Consider the following 18154-nt stretch of genomic DNA (forward strand, 5'->3'; position numbering starts at 1 on the left):
TTAGTGTAATGCTTGGACAGACAAGTCAGGTCCCCGTTTGTACAAGCTAAATGTACCCAGTTAAGCTGACATTTTAAACCCGTGATGTCCTTAGGAAGAGACGGACTCTTTAGCATGCTAGCGATCTGGCAGAGAATTGTTTTCTACATACATCAGACCTTCACTATTTGCATTCCAACCTGGCTATATCGCGCGGCGCCGAATACTACAGCAGAAGCAATCATAGTCACGCCGCAGAAGACCTGAAGACCAAGAAAATCGGTGTCACTGCCCTGGCCACGGATCAGGGCGCCGCCAAGTGGAGAGCCGGTCAAAGCACCAAAGGCATTGATTAATTGCGCAATCCCGAGCCTCGTTCCAATCTCTTCAAAATCACTGATTTGAGTCACGCATGACGGGAAGAGTGTCACATAGCCACCCGATCCAAGCCCGAAGCATACGGCATAAATGATCACCGCTGCTGTACTCGTGCTTCCCGGGATCCATAGAGCCAATGTCATGATTCCAGACATTGCTGTGATGGCGATGATGCAGTTGAACCGCCCGAAAAGGTCGGCGGCGACTCCCATAAGTAGTCGACCGATGAGGCTGACTGCGTTAATAATCGGTAGAAGGTAAGGGACGAGCGTGGGTGATATCCCATTCGCCTGCGCCTGAATAATGATATAATTCAACGGAAGAACATTCCCCAGAAGTATAAAAACCCTCCAAGCACAGTCAATATCATCTTCAGTTCCCTTAGAGGCCGGATATAGTCCGTAACGGAGATTGGACGCCGATTAGGTGGCAATCGAGTCTTCACCGTGGCGCATGCTATACTACAGAGAGCCAAGAACATGAAGCCGAGGACACGGAGAGTCCACCTGAACCCAATCGATTGGAATAACCGGGTCATCATAATAGGCAAGACAACTCTCGCGAGGGACGATCCGGAGTTCACAATGCCGAAAACCATACCTCGGCGCTTGTAGAACCAGGCCGTTGTGGAGGTCAGGCTTGCATTGAAGATAGTCCCGGATCCGATAGAACTTAAAATGGCCTGAGAGATAAAGATTTGATAATACTGCCTCGACAGAGATGTCATCATCAGCCCGAAGCAATGGAGAGGCGTTCCAAGTAGAAATAGCCATCTAGGACCATACGAGTCATACAAACGTCCCCACTGTTTTAGTTCAGTATATTGATAAGAAAAATTGTAGCAGAGGAGTCAGCAACATTCAAGATAACTCACCAATATCGAGCTTCCGACCTGGAGAAACACTTGTACACTTGTGATCCAACTTATTTGACTGGCAGTGTAGTTTGCTAGTGGTCCATTCTTGTAGTACTCCAGGAACACGCCTATGCAGGTAACAAGACCAAATGTAGAAAACAAAGCACACCATGATCCAAAGACCACGAGCCATGCCTGTCGTCCTCCCTCTGGAAAATCAGAGTGCGTTGTGCCTTGTTGGATGATTGGAGTTTCCGTGGAAATACCTATGTCTGATTTCTCGGGCGGTTGAGAACTGGTTGGACCTTCCGCCATGTTTGGACCAACTATGCAACGTAGGATTTGAATTTGACCGCGAGGATCTTGTGCTCGGTTTTGAGAAGAGCTGGAAAGGTAGGAAATAACTGAGAGGTAATTGCATATCTATGAGAACTGATCTCCCAGCCAGCCGTACATCCACAGGCTGGATGAGCTTCGTTATACACCATGTACAGGTACATACACTCAGGGCTCATGTGGGGGGCCCTTTGATTCCGATTGGCCGGAACTTGTCCGGAAACACTGGCAGTAGGAGCGGGTCCGGGTAAAATAACAGCTCTGGCGAAATGAATTACTACTGGTGCATTCGAATGATAGTAGTCACCGGCGCAGGTCCGGTTATACATATCAAACCCTCTCCCGCCGGAGCCGTGCCGGATACAGACTTCTTGATTCCGTAGCCCTGCAAGGCACAAGTACTCGTTTGGGTCATCAGTAAATGGCGGTATGTGACTCTTGAGCGTGCCCTTGTCGTGCGTCTGTAATTTTGAATGACGCTAGTCGGTCTGAGGTCGCCTGTAATCCTGTATCATAGCGCCTCATGGCCATTGTTCCGCGTCCGGCTACTGTAAAACTATCAAGGAGTTTCGGTGGCTCATAATGACAAAATACGCGCTTATGATTAATTAGTGCACCTGTTGATAGTCCATCTATGTCCATTTCACAGGGTCCTTGACAGATTGGCAAAGCCGAGCTTAGTACTGCAGGCTTTGAACAGCAAAGGAAGCGGACGCCAACTTGCTACGTATCTACGTCCGTTGAGTCGGTTCAAGGAATAGAAATGTGATTTCTTGCTAATCTATTCGTTGGCTAACCTACAGGTCCAACCTACAAACCTCGGCATGTTTTAAATCCAAGACCTTTGACTCCGTTTCCTTCTCAACTGCCGCAGTGGCAGCCAACGTGTCGATTCTGTATGGTGGAATGCAGCTAAGGACAGTCAGTCTGCTGGTTATCTTAAAATCTATGCTGCCATGTTACCTTTCGTCATGCAAGCACCATATCACTTGGGAAGGGCTCTCGAGCCATTGAATCTCTTTTACCGCAAACTCGGCTGCGGATCCATCGAAGGGTTTCCCACTTAGGTTTGCTCGACCGGCAATTCCTAGAATGGCCACATCTGGTTTGGGTTTGAGGGCTTTTAGGATACCCTCATAACCGCCCAGATGGGCACTCCAAAGCAACGCTTTGCCGTCGATGAGAAAGTTGTACATCAACTGCCCCCCATCATAATGAGAGAATACATTGCGTTTCCGGTCGCTGACATACTCAATAAAAGCTCGTTGCCCTTCGCTTTGCTTTTCCACTGGCATAAGTTCACCCAACTTCAGAAGCCCGTGTTTCATCCCCAGCGTGATATCCAAGGTGCAGGTAAAGGGGGTTGCTGCGCCGGTATAGACGGTCCCAGTATTGATTATCTTCGGGTGACTCGGCGGCATTAGGCAGTGCAGAGAAGGCCAGACTTCTACAGACAACGCAGCGAGTTCATGCACTGGGAATACAGGGCCACCAGGCGGACCAGGGGCTCTCAGGGCTACGTCATCCTTGGCCTTGTTTCTTATTTCACGCGTAAAGAGAGGAATCCGCTCACCACCGGAGACGGGCAGCAGCTGCTCTTCAGGAACACCGGCATGTCTGAGACAATTGATCGCTTCGCCGTTCGCTATTACAGTAGCGCCAGTGTTTATTGCAATTCGATCCGCTCCAGGAAGGCTAGTGGTGGTGATAAGTGCATTGCGGATATTAATCTGACTAGGCTTGTGGCATTGGTGGGGGGGGGGGGGAGGGCACCTACTGATCAAAATGTGCGTGGGATATGAAGATGTAGTCTGCGTCTGTCACTTGGTCAACTGCCAGGTATACCGGCTGGACTGAAGGCCTATCTAGCCATGTATCCAGGAAGATCGTAACTCCTCTGATCCGAAGCCGAAACGTCGTCGCCCCTTTTTGGTTATAGTCAGCTAATGAAGAACACACCAGCAATTCTAACTAACCGAACCATTCAAGGGTTGTGTGCTTCATTGCTTACCGGTGTTCCTGATACGAGTTGGACTGCATACGAAAGACAGGATGGAGACACTAGATTTCCAAAAAGTACATAACCTCGAGAATGGGATTCGTATATTTAAAGTATATCATCTTCAATGACCTACCGCGAGCGTACCATGCCTACCGGGGGTTGGCTATGGTCGTATTCCCCGCCGGCAACGCTTGTATCTTCTTTCCCCCACCCGTGCCGACGGCACTCCTCAACCGGAAGTAACCGAGCCAAGCGATTGCACTACTCAGGCATAGTAAAGAAGGGAGCCGGGCGATATTTCCGATATTTATTTCGTCGCTGCAGGGACCCTGGCGCCAACCGAAGTGCGGAGAATCAAAGCTGTCTAGCAAAGCTAGTTCAACTCGTAGGGAGAGTCTCGATGGTGTATCTCCGACTGCGTAGAAACAGCGAGACTGCATAATTGGATAATATTTTGGTTCGACAAAGCAAAGGAGGAGGAAACGGTAGTTGATGATCTATAAAAGGGATAGTAGAATAGTACAAATATATACCATTTCTGCACATCAGCGAATATCCTTCTCAAGCTGCGGAATTTCTAAGGCATCACAAAGAGCTCTACATCGGCATCAGAATATATCTACATTAGTCTTTTGCAGAACTATTACTCCAAAAGAAAGTAAATGTATACACCTAATATTCTCTCAGTCCACTGCGCCAGGACGTCACCGGCAATAGACCAGACTCAAGTCATGTAAAAGTCTCCGCCACATATCGCCGCGCCACTTCTTCTGTCGGCGTAGGAGAAACAATCTTTGAAACCGTTGCCTTCACCCCTTCATTCATTCTAACGCTGCCGCACACGAAGACTTTAGCATCCTGCTCCCAAAGCGCCTTCACCTTCACTCTTTCCATCCATAGCAGATCTTGAACGTATTTACAGCCATGACTCTCATTCTGAGCCCTGCTAAAGGCTCTAAAGAGGGTCACCACTCCCTGTTCCTCGAAACCATCTAACTCCTCGCGATAGAGGTCGTCCAAGTGAGCGCCCCTGCAACCGAAAAATAGGAAGGCTGGGGCTAAGATGATTCCCTCCTTCTGTCGGATGGATCTTTCCTGGACAAATGCGCGGAAGGGTGCAATGCCTGATCCAGCGGCAACCATGATGATGGGGTGAGAGAGTGACTCATCTGGGAGTCGGAAGTCGGGATTGGCATGCCGTAGAGATACTCGGAGGATGGACCCGGGTATACAGCTCATTAGGTAGTTTGATGCTACTCCAGCGCAGTTTCTAGGCCCGCCAATTTCTGCTCTCTCTACGACAGAAACAGTTAACGAAGCCCGAGTACGGTTCATCCGCGGAGACGAGGAAATGGTGTATTGGCGGGGACGAAGGGGTGACAACATCTGGATATAATGCTGAATCTCAATTGATGGTACGGCATAGCGTTCTAATATATCCAAAAGGGATAACTGTTTTTCCCGGACTTCCGTTGTATATTGATCTGAAGCGAGGGCTTTAAGATGCTGTGCAGTTTTCTCATCGGTAGCTTTCGTAGCCAAGGATCTCAGGCTCTGTTGAAGAAAGGTCAGTTCGTTATATCAGTAATGTGCAAGACCTAAAGGTACGTACAGCAGGCGTCGCCACTTGATTCAATTCCACGTAGCCGCTGAGCAGGTCGTGGGCAGATATGGGAGTATCTGTCGGCAAGGAGGTAGTACCACTAGATGTAATATACAAGATAGTATCCGAACCTATTTGGAAAAGTGAAAGCACCCGCTGCACACTCCGTCGAGGGTTAAGGGGCAAAACAGCTAGATGATCACCAGGATGGTAGTGGACTGTTTCGGGCAGGGCAAGCTCAACATGGACTTTCTTGGTGGTTCCCGCGGATGTCAACACGCGAACTTGATCAATGACAGCTGTTTCGTAAACCGCGCGCAACGGGTAGGGTGATCGAATGGTTATCCTGGTGCTATTCCCAGTCTCATCTGATGAGCCGGGGTGCTTAAAGCTGAACGCAGCCTCAAGGCCAGGCCAGAGGTTCGTTTCCATCCATGACTCTAACTCAGCGAAGGGGTCATCTTCTGCGGTATCCGCCGACCCTCGTGGGGCTAGACGAGCTCCACCATGTTCTGCCATGATGACATCTATGAGGTTGGGAATTTTATAGAAGGTGGTCGACCAGTCGTGGTGTCCTGGCAAACCGGTTAATAATTACCTATATGGAAAAACAAAATGATGAGTTTACCGCTTCCAAAGACGGCGTACTGGATCCCTTCCAGATCATTCCCCTCCAGGGAATGGAGCCAATTGACAAATTGCCGTGCGTTTTCAGGCGGCCTCCCGTCGTATGACCCAGTGAGGATTATCATGGGTTGGCCTCGGGGTAGTCGGCGGTGCTCGAGCGCGTCCAAAGGTTGTACTTTGCAGACGAATGGGCCCTTGCTACTCATTTCGGTAGCCAATCGATGGGCCAGGGCCTCGCAAGTTCCACTGTTTGAGCCATACAGAATGGTTGCTGGCTGGGATTCTACTGCCTCATGCTTCAAACACACGACCCCCTCCGGATGTGCACTTTTCGTTTGGGGCGACAATCGGGCGTGAAGCATGTTTCGGCTCGGTCGTGGTGTCGCATAGGCCCACAGGTTATCTGGTTTTATAGTGAGTGACTCTTTGATTTTTAAAGCATAGTCCTCGTCAACCAAATTGAATCTAAAATTCTGCAGAATCAAGGCCAGGATCTATATGTTGTGGTTGCCTCAGTATATGATATGAACGGTTGGTAGAAAGCCAATATAGAACCGACTGACCATCAGTGCCTCCTGCCACGCAAAAGCCCGCCCAATACAACTCCTTTTACCATTTCCAAAGGGCTTCCACGAGTTTGCCGGAAGCTTCTTGAAGTGTTCATCCAACATCCTTTCCGGGCGGAACTCGTCGACGTCGGACCCGTATACGGCAGGATCTCGATGCACAGCCGCGAGGAACACATCCAGTGAGTCTCCTGGCTTGACCTCATATTTGCCCCCAATTACCTCTGGTTTATACGGCGTAACGCTAAACCCGGGTGCGGTGGGCATTAATCGTAGGGTCTCACGAAGAATAGCATTAAGATATTTGAGTTTTGAGAGGTGTTCAATCGTGAGCTCGTGATCGCCAACGACATCGTCTACCTCATGAGTTGCCCTAGCCATGGCATCAGGCGTTGTCAACAGGTAGTACATCGCAAATGACAGGAGCCCTGAAGTAGTCTCGTGGCCAGCGACCAGAAAGGTCAGCATATTATTGATGATCGATTCGTCGCTTAACGTATCCCCAGATAAGCTGTCTCGAGAGGTCAGCATTGTCTCAAGTAGGTCATTCTTGCGACCAAGGTTCGTCTGTCGACGCTCGTTAACAATCTCGTGACACACGGTGCGCATACGATCAATATCCAGTTGAGTCCGCTTCTTCGCACGAAAACGAAGGCTGCTGATAAATGAAGGCAGGGTTGCTTGCGTTTCTGCCTCTTTCAGGAATCCGATCATACTCTTGATAAAGGGATGAAAGTCGCCTTCAGAATAGAAGCTGTTGAATCGGTAACCCATTGCACATAACGCAATTGTATCAAGAGTTGCGCGAGTGAAATCGTCAACTAGATTCAAGGGCCTCCTTGGACCATAGCGTTGCCTAACAACCAAGAACTCCTTAGCCAAAAAAGCATCTGAGCGGCGGTTAAAAGGGTGTTGTACCATTTGAGACATAGCTGTTGCGCGATATCATGCATTTGTGGAAACATTTCACGGATTCGTAATGGACCAAAGGCTGGCACTAACAGCCGATGCGCAAGCTCCCAGTTCTTCTCATGATCATACGCAGTAAATAACCCGTCATGTGTGCCGGACCGGAGTAGCTCGAGGCCAAAGGAGACATGCTTATGAAATCGGGCTTCATCGCAGACTTCAGAGAGCAGAGCCACGCTGTTTATGACAATGGATGTCTCTCCCGCAAAGGTGAATTTGAAAATAGGGTCTTTGAACAGGGCAAAGTGTTACCACTTCTATATTATGATCTACTTCTTGAAATAGAGCACGCACAGTATGTTTTCGCAATCTCAAGCGTGGACATTGTGCCATTGTCTAGATCGATGTCCAGGATATTCCCGAGGAATGGTAGACCTAGAACGGTCATTAGTTCTTTCTCACTGCATGAGAAGCATGCTCGCTAACCTCGAGGTCCTGGGATCGGACATATCTGCTTTTCGTTGTCATCCTGTCGCATTTTTAGAAGACAGCGCATTTCAATAATAGGGTAGTGAGGTAATGGCACAGAGCCGGAACATGGGAGGCATTCATGAAGCTCATGCACCATTAAAAGCAGTTTTTAACACCCATGAAGCTTACCTTGACAGAGTTTGAGACCACGTTGATTGATCTTTGGACCTAACCTCGGAACTCACCACCGGCCATTATTTTCGTCTACGTATTGACGTACTGACTTGTAAATCTCCTTGCGTTCTGAGGGCTGGCTATGGATGCCTAGGACAGGGTCTGTGACGCTTGACCCCTGTCAAGTGGAGGGGAGCGAGCGTTCAGTAAACCGGTAAATAGTGGGGTTTAGGGCGGAGTCAAACGAAGATGTAAAACCACCGTCGGCCATTTTCCTTATCGCTCAGACCTCGTCGTTTGGTGGAGCCAGCTGCTATTGCTCATAGCGAACTGAAGATCCATTCCAAAAAGGCCGTCGGTGCTTCTCAAGTAAGTCTCGGTTTCCTACCTCCCAACTGGCTACTCCTGATCCTGTGGGATGACCTAGAAGGGCCGATTTTGTCTTGTCCAAGGTAAGGTTCATACATGTACCGGAGTCAGCTTGGTGTCGCTGAGGGGCATTTAAGACGCACTTCATTTTTAGCAGACTTGATAGTACAGAAGGGGCTCATGAAGTCTTTATTTGTATCGTACCTGTTCCCGATATGAGAAGCCCTATATTAATTACAACTAGCAGAAGCTAGTGCTACTAAAATATGTGGAAGTTCTTGCTCCTGTCTGCTTCGCAAGAGTATGTTGTCATATTTTTGGTAGATATGTGTAGATGATTCCGAGAGATGACTTATAAATATCCGCACATAAAAGCACGCTCTCAGTTTCATTTATCTCAAGAGTTTTATTTTATGGCAGCTTTACCCTTGAAAATCTTTATTTGAGGATATACGCAACATGGGCCTGATATCAGCTATGCTACGTAGTTGAGACATGTTCTCCAACTCATTCAGAAACTTCTTACTGTACTCTCTCTCTCTCTCTCTCTCTCTCTCTCTCTCTCTACGCTTACATACACGATGCGCCCCCAGCGTGTGAGTCTTGCGCTTAGTCACTACTCAGGCGCAGGGTGCGAAGAGTGACCTTCCATGCTCTCCCCATATACAACCATATATGGCTACTTTCACCTAGCTATGGACAAACGGAAGCTGCGAGGTGATACATGTAGGGATTATAGAACATAATCAACAACGGCATATACCTTTCATCGTCAGTATCTTACTTACTACCCAACACTAATCAGAGAATATTGAGCCTTTTAATTCATGCAATCTGCACGACTAAAAGGTGATACGCGAGTGGACAACAACATGGAAAAGTACACATACTATAAATCCCCAGAACCCAAATTCCTAGCGAACGATATTGGAAACCACTCAGGCGGCGTCCATGATTTATTTTCCTTCAAATAGCTCAGCATGGCATCAGTTGCTACCGTAGCACAGGCAAAGCACCTGCCCATGCCCTCGCCATTGTGTCCCACCGATACGTATTCGCCTGGACTTTCTTTGGTCGGTCTCCCGACAATGCTAGCTCCATCTTTGGTAAATCCTTGAATTCCAGTCCAGTCATAGGCAACGTCTCGCTTGACATCAATATCCTCAAAGTGGTGCGGGAAAACGGTTTCAAGGAATTGAACCATCTCCCTTCTGTGCTGGTTATTCTCAGGGAGTGTAATATTGTCATTATAGTCCCCGACCACCTCGGCGGTTGCAAGGCCGTACAGATAAGGTCCGTGATTTGGTCGTTGCAAGATCCAGTGCCAGAAATCTTGGTATCCGAATCCTCGCGACAGTTGGCAAGTATCTGGCGCGGCCTTGTTGGGTTGGACGCCCAGCATGTGTGCTTTACAGCCGTAAACGCCGTCTTTACCACATAGGGAAGGGAGAAGATGGCTAGCGTAGCCATTTGTCGCATGGAATACGGCACGAGCTTTGATCTCGCCGCGGTTTGTCGAGACGGTATAGTGATACCTCTCTGCTGTAAAGTCACTGACTACTGACGACGCCGGTGTATAGGCATGGATAGTCAACGCAGACATGCGCTTTAGAGCAGCCTTTAGTAGCACCCCCACAAGTTTTCGAGGATAAACAGTCCCAGATACTTCCAGGTATGCTGCTCCATATTGGGCCTTGGATTCATTGATTGTGACTTTCTAGACTCGCACTGTGATCAGTGTCTATAGATATAGTAGCTGTCAAGGGAGACGATCTCACAGATAAAACTTCACTTGTCTCCTTCATCAAGTAGCCCTCCGGCTCATGGCCGTGCTGTTTGGCTGACTCCAAATCTGCCACAAACTCCTCCTTTTCCTCGGCCGTCTCAAACACCACAATGGTCCCATTGAGCCGTAGGTCCACCTCGGCCACAGCATCAAGTTCATTAATTGTTTCAATCATCATATTCCGATTTTTCTGCCCAAACTTCTTCAGCTTCAAGGCTTCCTTGACACCAACTTCCTCAGCTAACTCCCGGAAGTGATACACCTCTGGTCGTCCAATATGTCCTCCATTGCGCCCTGTGGCGCCCGTGCAGAGGCCCCGGGACTCAATCAGAGCGACACACAGATCAGGCTGCGAGCGCGAGATTTGGTACGCCACCGTTGCACCGGTGATCCCAGATCCGATAATGACGACGTCGACTTTAGTAGGGAGCGAGGTCCGCGCACATTCTTCTTCGAAGTCGATGCGGTGCTCACGAATCCAGTAGCTCTTGGAGATAGCCGGGATCTCTGGGAACTCAGCTGGGTTGGGGGCACGAGCATAGACTTGTTCGTTGTGTGTCCGGGGGGACCAGACGCTATCGGAGGGCCAGGTAGTCATAGTAAAGTCAATGATAATTCAATCTTGATTTCCCTGAATATTCTTGACTTACGGGCTTCTTTCAATAAAATTTTAACGCAGCCTCAACCTATTTGCCTGATCAATAGACTTAAGGCTGGCGCCCGCGGATTCCGGGGGTGGACGCTGTGGGGAAGATGGAGACTAGCTACGAGATATAGAACTCACCGTCGGTCTCTTTTCAGCAATCTCACCCCCAGGAACACGCTACTAGTTGCTTCGAGCGGAATAGTATACCCTGTGGGATGAAGCTTGGCCTCGTATAGTCTGAGGGTTTGTGTAAATAGCCGTCGGTGGGTTCTTCCACGTCTATCGTGCCTAGGCTTCTAGGTATGTAGATGCTTCTCATTCATTCAGTTTCGAGTCAATTATCAGCTCATAAATTCCTGTGCTGGTAGCCTGCAGTTGCTCTGGGCATCAACACTCATTGTAACCGCCCACCATGTCGAATTTCATCACTGATGACGAATTTCGCTCGCTTCACCAGAAGCTGCGCGCCACCTTCGCCAATAACCGAACGCGAGATGTTCGATGGCGCAAGTGGCAGTTGAAACAGCTGTTTTGGCTACTTGACGAGAATGAGGATGCTCTTGTCAAAGCCATGGCCGCTGACCTGCACCGACACGCCTTTGAGTCACTCTCCTACGACGTAGGCGATGTGAAGAACACCATCCTAACAATGCTCAAGAACGTAGATACCTGGTCTCAGGGTGCTCCGCCTCCCGAAGCAGGTCTCTTTTTCCGATACGTCGGCAAGGCCTGGATTCGAAAGGAGCCTAGGGGAGTTGTCCTCGTCATCGGAGCTTGGAATTACCCTCTCTCAACGCTACTCTCCGTGGCTGCCGCTGCCATTGCAGCAGGAAACTGCGTCATACTCAAACCGTCGGAAATAGCCCGACACACGGAGGTGCTGCTGAGCGAATTAGTACCAACATACCTCGACACATCAGCGCTCGCACTCATCCGCGCGGATCCAGCGGCCATGGGCAGAATCTTGGAATACAAGTTCGATTTCATTTTCTACACCGGCAGCACGCGCGTCGGTCGCATCATCGCCGAAGCCGCTGCGAAACACGTCACCCCTACAGCTCTCGAGCTCGGCGGACAGGCACCAGCAATTGTCACCAAATCAGCAGATATTGAGGTCACCGCGAAGCGGTTGGTGGCTGCCAAACTGACCAACCTCGGCCAGATCTGTGTTTGTGTCAATCATATCTACGTGGATCCCGAAGTCCACGACCAGCTCGTCGCGCGTCTGATCTACTGGACCGAACAGTTCTCCAAGGGTGACGGGTTGGATGGACTTGCGCGGATGGTCGGTGAGCGACAGTATGACCGACTCCATGACCTGCTGGAACGCACGGAGGGCAACAAGGTGTTTGAGGGGCCCCATTCGCGCAAGGAAAGACTTATCTTTCCAACCATCGTCACAGACGTGAAGCCTGAAGACTCGCTTCTTTCAGAAGAGCTCTTTGGCCCTGTCTTGCCGGTCGTGAAAATAACGGTCCCAGAGGTGCTAGATATCCTGCGCAGCAGTCCATATCCACTGGGTCTGTATATTTTCTCGAATGACTCTACCGAAATTGACATCATCCTCAACTCCACCAACTCTGGGGGCGTCACTATCAACGACGTTGCTATCCATGCGGACGTCCCGTCGGCGCCTTTCGGCGGCGTAGGGGACTCCGGCTACGGCGCTTACCATGGAAAATGGGGATTCGATACCTTCAGCCACAACCGCACGGTCGTCCGGGTGCCTGGCTGGATTGACCATTTCGTACAGTGGCGATACCCACCGTTCGATATTAAGAACCGGTCGGAGACAGATGCGCCTCAGCCCACATTCAAGAAAGGGGAGACATTAGAGGATCAGGGGCCATCAGGGATGGGATGCGTTGTGATGTAGTTATTAGGTCTTCAAGTATACGTTCTGCAAGATTTGATGTAAACTAAGGTTCATGACATGTAAAATTCATCTCTTCCTAAGGCCTTGTCGATTGTCCGTAGTAGCCCCAGCACTTTCTCCTCCTCAAATCTCCTTCCCATAACCTGCAAGCACACCGGGCCATCTCTGTACGTCTCTGGGGTGTCTATTGAGAGGTTAGCATCGTATCGGAAAAGGGAGGCAATCCGCATGTTTGTAGGTATGTCCTTACATGTATCCCAATTCCGCTGGTCATAGTCTGACATGGGCTCGAAATGGCTCCGTGGTTTGGCATCTAAGACAGGGTCTACCTGGGTCACGGGCACAGTGGCACAGGTCCATTCAAGTACATTGGAGATGGCCTCGTAGGTGAAATACTCCATCTTGCCATGAGGAGGAGCCACGGTACCGCCGGAGGGAAGAATTATGGCATCCACCGGCAGGCCTGAGACGGTCTTCGATGCGGTGGCCTGCCAGACGTCTATATACTTCTGACGAAGCAACTTGACCTTGACTGCGGCAGACTTATACTGCGCCACCGACAGGGTAGTCATTGCTTCAAGAGGAGTAACCTCTGCAATGAGAGGCTCATCCAACACACTGAGTATCTTCCGAACTTCCTCGCCGCCGGTTGCAAAGAAATTTAGGAATGCGACTTCTATAAGCTCACGGCCATCCCAGGGGTCAATGTCAATGACTTGATGGCCCGCGCGAATAAGAGCCTCCTTCATCTCCCTCATGCCCCGTAGAATGGGAGGGTTAGGAAGCACGACTGAATCATGCGGCAGAAATGCAAAGCAAAGAGGGTGCACATTGCCCAGTCCCTCCTGGTATTCATCCTCCCTCCATGGAATTCGAGCGCTGCTAAAGTCCCACTCCCACGGGCGCAGACCTAAGAGTGTTCGCGTGTAAACTTCCAATCCGTCAACGCTGCGAGACATGGGGCCTGCTACACCTTGGATGGTCATATGGCCGTCTGAGTTCTCGGCCGAATGCTCCGGAAAGCGATTTGGAGAAGGACAGAGTCCGTAAATGCCATTGAAGTTAGCCGGCGTGCGTATTGATCCCGCAATGTCGCTACCAATGCCTAGGGGACTGCCCCCTAGGGCGATCAGCGATCCTTCACCACCACTTGAACCGCCTGCGGTTAGTCGTATGTTATAAGGAGTCGATGTGCGACCAAACACGAAGTTCACACACTCGCCCGACATCAATGTCTGGGGGACATTTGTTTTGCAATAGAGCACGGCACCCGCCTCGTGAAGCTTTGTGACTAGTCGGTCTTCGTGCTCAGGGATCTGACCAATTGTGGCTACAAACCCCAGCGTTGTTTCTTGTCCTGCGACGTTCATGACATCTTTTAAACTGATTGGGAGGCCGTGGAGAGGGCCGACGGTCCTTCCAGTAGCCTTCAAAATGTCATCCAGTTCCCGGGCCCTGGCCACGGCACGTTCGAAAAAAATCTCGCTCAGTGGATTGGTGAGGTAGTGCGCAATTGTTGCTCGGGCGATGTAAGCTCGAAGGACAACTTGGGCGGACCAGTGGCCTCTCGAGACGTTGGACAGCAGTTGACTAGGAGTTGACTCTGTGATCCGCAATTGCTCCTCGGTCAGGAGACCACAACGAAGAGGAACGTCTTTTACGTATGTTTCGTCGGGCTTCAGGTCAGCGACTGGCGCGCGCTGCCATTTGCGAATTTCAGCATCTCGGGAAGCCCGTTTCTGGGCAGCGCGTTGTTCCCAGAGGGGCGGTTCGTCCGACGACATGGTGTCAGTAGATAGATACGAGGTAAGGGGAGGAAGATGGTGATGAGACCAGAGACTTAAAGGAAAGGGCTACTACATGATGGATATACGTACCCTTGCTACAATGTGCTGGTATGGTGGAAATATGCCGCCGGCGAGTTTTGATCCTTTTCTACCACAACTAATTTATCTATGGGTACAAGTGGGGCATGCTAATGGAACTATCTGCCCCCTACGTGGTAGACATTCCTTTCTTCTACCTTTTCGCCCTCCTGTCCAGTGCAACCACCTCATCACGATGTCGTCCAGGGCTTGCGATCGCTGCTGGGCCTTGGTAGATCACTCCACTCCCTCTCCGGCGAGGACTTGGTGCTAATGCAATGCACGGGTAGAAGACACAATGCGATTCTCAGAGTCCATGCGCCCGTTGTCGCCGCTTGCAACTCCCCTGCCTCACTGAGCGCCCCGTGCGAGCAAAGGGACGCCCGAGGAAATCAGTATCCTCCCGGCAGGGCAGGGCTACTGTCCGCGAGCCGTCCGTAGAGCCCGAATCTCAATCTAGTGGCCGGACGATCTTATCATCTGTGTCCCCCGCGAATGTCTCGCCAGCGGCAGCAACCAATTCCCACGATATCTCCAGCATCCTACTGGATCCGAGTCTCATTAACAGCCTTCTTCAGTGGATTTTATCCTCTTCGAGGAAACTGGGCATTTTCGGGTTGCTGCCAGATAGTCTTCACGCCGACACCGAGACCGGCAACGACTTCTCCGTGTGCCAGATTTTGAATAGGGAATTACAAAACGCGCTACTGGCAATAGCTCTGGATCTATATCGCTATCGTCTTCCGGAGACTGTCGCAGGTTCTCTGGACGTGAGCCGAGGCCACCTCCAGAGGAGTGCGCTCGCCGAGACCCCGTGTCTGACCTGGAAAAGCCATCAATTGCAACTAGGGAATGCTCTTCTCTTACTTCTCTTCAGCTACACCTGGTGCTTGAGCGCGGAGTTTTCTGATATTGCCATCCGATGGCATTCGCTCTCTCACATCATACTGGAAGACATTTCGAAAATACCCAGCCAAGATAATGACTGGAACGAATTGACTCGACGGTGAGTTCCGCCAGAAACAGAATTCGAAACCAATAGCTCATCTGCGCTAGCACTGAGATGTCTCTATATATTCAAGACGCGTAAGTTATGATCGCCTTCGCTCCCTCGGCACGTCGCTCATAAATATGGAATCACCAGCATATTGGCGTTGCTGCACAATCAAAGGAAACCGAGCTGCCAATTCCAAGTCTTCACCAAATCCCAGGTTGCTGACAATATCTGGCATGTTTCCTCGTCTTTTAATTCCGTCCCGGCAGAGCCGTGGACACTTGAGGCGGACAGTTATTTTGTCCTGATGCATCCCCTAGTCAAGTAGCTAGCTATAGCCCCCCCCCTCGTCCTTTGCACATCTGGATTCCGGTTATTAATCATTCCTTAGCTGCATGCGAGCGGTTATTGAAGCGCCCTTATTTGGTAGTCGGGCATGGGCTGTCGTCAGAAACGACCTATGCGACTACTTTTTTCGGTTTCCCCCAGCATTGCTGCGGTTCGACGATTTGACGTATGTCTACGAAGCCGAGGCGATGATCTGGATGCACGGGCTGTTTATTATCCTATGTATGTATGAACCCATGTGCAACCCAACTGGTGGAAGACTAATGCATGGTCTAGATGGGACTCGGGACTTGGTTGATCTGATTATGAACCCTGTTTATCAGAAGGCCGACCGTTTTAGCTACCTACTTGAACACTCCTTCCTCCTCGGAGACGTATGTTCTGTTGTGCCGGAGTCGAATCTACAAACTAACTTCTCAGGTTCTACCCACCGTCCTCTCTCTGGATCCGTACTTGGAAAGCCTCTCGCCTGCTACTATAGTCTTCCTCCTCCAATCCAGCACGATTCATGCAATAGCTCTTCGTCAATTCTTTTCTGATAACGGCAATCACGCCCTCTTCGAGAACGGTGTGCCTGCAAAGCTCGTCCGATCAAGCGACCACCATCACAACCTGTTATCCGCGGTCGAACTCCATTGCAAACGGTATGATATACCAATCATTGGGGAGATTCGCATGTTGCTCTCGACCTGTCTGTCGCGGGCTGCATTCCGCAACACGGATGCAAGAATCATATCCACGCAGCAGCTGATGCACTACCGGTGGTGCGGCACAGGGACTGGAATTACCCCCCTGCAAAGGGATGAGGCTGTGAGGGCGTGGCAGTACCCGGTCAGTCCGGGAGACGAGCTCTGGCAGGAGCCATCAGAGATTCGGGACGAGCTTCAGCGCCTGATTGGGGACTTGTGTGCGCCGAATACGCGCATCTGCCGCAATGGGTACTTCGACTTGAGTATTCTGATCCGGTGACCAAACATCTCCCATCCAAAATTAGAACAGTGGAACTGAAAGGTTCTTCTCGGCAGCCAGAAGTTGCAGGCTTAGCTCCCTTGGAGACTGTGGTGATGCTAGCATAGCATTAGACATGGTAAACCGCTGCCACAACTCTTTGAATAGGTCGAGGACCTGTATGAGGTGCGCGATGCGGAAGTAGCGGTGCAAGCGCTCAAACATACTCACCAGCTCCGCTTGCAGCGCGTAGTCATTGCAAACCTCGTTCCCGATCACGGTCATCGGCCAAATCATGGCGTTCGCGATTGTAATTTCCTGTTCTTCGGCTAGTGCGATCAGCGACTGAAGTCCGACAATCATCTCGCGGACATATCTTTGATTAAGTCGCTGTCGCTGAGGAGCTATGGGGATGTAAATACTGGTTGCGAACCCGCCGCGAGAGAGGTAAATATGTGCTGCTTTTCGAATAATTTCCCAGGCCGTGGTCAATGCCAGAGACAGTGTGCTTGATATGCGAGGCGGCACCATTGGAGGTTCCCATCCGGCAATGATCGCATGCATTCGCAATGTCCAGTAGAATTCCGTCTGCTGTGGGGAGCCATACTCGGCTAGCCTTTGTTCTTGAGTCTGATGTATTTCTTGATGTATGTCGTTTATATATGCGGCGACATAATCGTCGATCTGGCCTTCAATTACAGCGGAAATGAGAGCGACCACGGTCACTAATGACTCTGGGTAACCGGACGAAATTTCAAATGTTGTAAACTCCGTAGACTCGTCTATTGTTGCAGTATTGCCTCGCCAAGGACAGATTCCCCAAGCCAGCCATTTGTGTTGGCTGGCCTCGGGCCTGTTCAGAGAAAAGGCTGAGATGTCCAGATGCGCCGCTACTGCCTGGAGATATCGCACCGACGGCACCGATCGAAGAACCTCCGCGTCAAGTGATTCAATGAGGGCAATCATTCCAGTTACATGCACTGACCAGTTGTGGACTTGCTCGGGCAATCCAAACAGCGTCAGCAGGAGACATGAAGCTAACACCTCCATGACATCCCCATCATTGACTGGATTTCCCGACTGGAGCCGAGACAAAATTGACTGCACCTTGGTGATTGTCTCCTGGTGGCGGTCGAGCGCATTCCTCTTGGAGCCTTCTGTGCGTGCTACGCTCCCATCCCCAGATGAGACGCGAAGGCGAGCGGAATATGCAAGCAACGCAGAGAGGATGGACGGATGTTCGGACGCGAGAGGGAGTATCTCATCCAACAGCGGTCGCGAGCATTCTCCAATGGCGACAATTGACCGCTGGCAGCTGTGGATCAAGAACCGGATATCCTGGTTCTCGCGCCCGTTGAGCTTCAGGCGCCAGTTGGGCATTAGCACTTTTCTTTTCTTTCTTTCTTTTCTTTTCCTTTTTT

General features: G+C 50.4%; 8 protein-coding genes across 8 annotated transcripts; 2 read left to right on the forward strand and 6 right to left on the reverse strand.

The window, feature by feature from the left end:
- Positions 1-152: 152 nt before the first annotated feature.
- Positions 153-1528, reverse strand: BDV27DRAFT_146002 (major facilitator superfamily domain-containing protein; the record flags this gene model as incomplete). The annotated part of the gene is made up of 3 exons (XM_032070502.1): positions 153-653; positions 716-1162; positions 1232-1528. 3 exons carry the CDS (start codon positions 1526-1528, stop codon positions 153-155), a joined length of 1245 nt encoding a protein of 414 aa, XP_031926711.1.
- Positions 1529-2346: 818 nt separating this feature from the next.
- Positions 2347-3553, reverse strand: BDV27DRAFT_158648 (MBL fold metallo-hydrolase; the record flags this gene model as incomplete). The annotated part of the gene is made up of 4 exons (XM_032072718.1): positions 2347-2461; positions 2513-3244; positions 3327-3474; positions 3526-3553. The coding sequence occupies 4 exons, from the start codon at positions 3551-3553 to the stop codon at positions 2347-2349; spliced, it is 1023 nt and encodes a 340-aa protein (XP_031926712.1).
- A 727-nt stretch (positions 3554-4280) lies between these two features.
- BDV27DRAFT_165331 (bifunctional cytochrome P450/NADPH--P450 reductase) lies at positions 4281-7794 on the reverse strand (the record flags this gene model as incomplete). The annotated part of the gene is made up of 7 exons (XM_032073897.1): positions 4281-5105; positions 5164-5729; positions 5783-6275; positions 6345-7203; positions 7266-7545; positions 7611-7691; positions 7743-7794. 7 exons carry the CDS (start codon positions 7792-7794, stop codon positions 4281-4283), a joined length of 3156 nt encoding a protein of 1051 aa, XP_031926713.1.
- A 1365-nt stretch (positions 7795-9159) lies between these two features.
- On the reverse strand, positions 9160-10654 carry BDV27DRAFT_158650 (NAD(P)/FAD-dependent oxidoreductase; the record flags this gene model as incomplete). The annotated part of the gene is made up of 2 exons (XM_032072719.1): positions 9160-9987; positions 10049-10654. The coding sequence occupies 2 exons, from the start codon at positions 10652-10654 to the stop codon at positions 9160-9162; spliced, it is 1434 nt and encodes a 477-aa protein (XP_031926714.1).
- A 460-nt stretch (positions 10655-11114) lies between these two features.
- On the forward strand, positions 11115-12578 carry BDV27DRAFT_146006 (aldehyde dehydrogenase family protein; the record flags this gene model as incomplete). Its single annotated transcript, XM_032070503.1, has 1 exon — positions 11115-12578. The coding sequence occupies one exon, from the start codon at positions 11115-11117 to the stop codon at positions 12576-12578; it is 1464 nt and encodes a 487-aa protein (XP_031926715.1).
- A 50-nt stretch (positions 12579-12628) lies between these two features.
- Positions 12629-14423, reverse strand: BDV27DRAFT_165333 (amidase signature domain-containing protein; the record flags this gene model as incomplete). The annotated part of the gene is made up of 2 exons (XM_032073898.1): positions 12829-14423; positions 12629-12762 (listed from the first exon to the last, which is right to left on the reverse strand). The coding sequence occupies exons 1-2, from the start codon at positions 14360-14362 to the stop codon at positions 12629-12631; spliced, it is 1668 nt and encodes a 555-aa protein (XP_031926716.1). The 5' UTR covers positions 14363-14423.
- A 216-nt stretch (positions 14424-14639) lies between these two features.
- BDV27DRAFT_158653 (Zn(II)2Cys6 transcription factor domain-containing protein) lies at positions 14640-16754 on the forward strand (the record flags this gene model as incomplete). The annotated part of the gene is made up of 7 exons (XM_032072720.1): positions 14640-14675; positions 14734-15449; positions 15500-15529; positions 15588-15761; positions 15829-16007; positions 16062-16159; positions 16206-16754. 7 exons carry the CDS (start codon positions 14640-14642, stop codon positions 16752-16754), a joined length of 1782 nt encoding a protein of 593 aa, XP_031926717.1.
- BDV27DRAFT_129725 (uncharacterized protein) lies at positions 16065-18103 on the reverse strand. Its single transcript, XM_032067267.1, has one exon. The coding sequence runs from the start codon at positions 17781-17783 to the stop codon at positions 16776-16778; it is 1008 nt and encodes a 335-aa protein (XP_031926718.1). The 5' UTR covers positions 17784-18103; the 3' UTR covers positions 16065-16775.
- Between the last annotated feature and the right edge of the window lie 51 nt (positions 18104-18154).

The sequence above is a fragment of the Aspergillus caelatus genome (genome assembly GCF_009193585.1).
Source record: "Aspergillus caelatus strain CBS 763.97 unplaced genomic scaffold BDV27scaffold_109, whole genome shotgun sequence".
Lineage (NCBI taxonomy): Eukaryota > Fungi > Ascomycota > Eurotiomycetes > Eurotiales > Aspergillaceae > Aspergillus > Aspergillus caelatus.

Excerpts from the sequence above, each read along its gene's own strand:
- BDV27DRAFT_129725 (XM_032067267.1), bottom strand. The coding sequence starts at position 17,783 with ATGGAGGTGTTAGCTTCATGTCTCCTGCTGACGCTGTTTGGATTGCCC.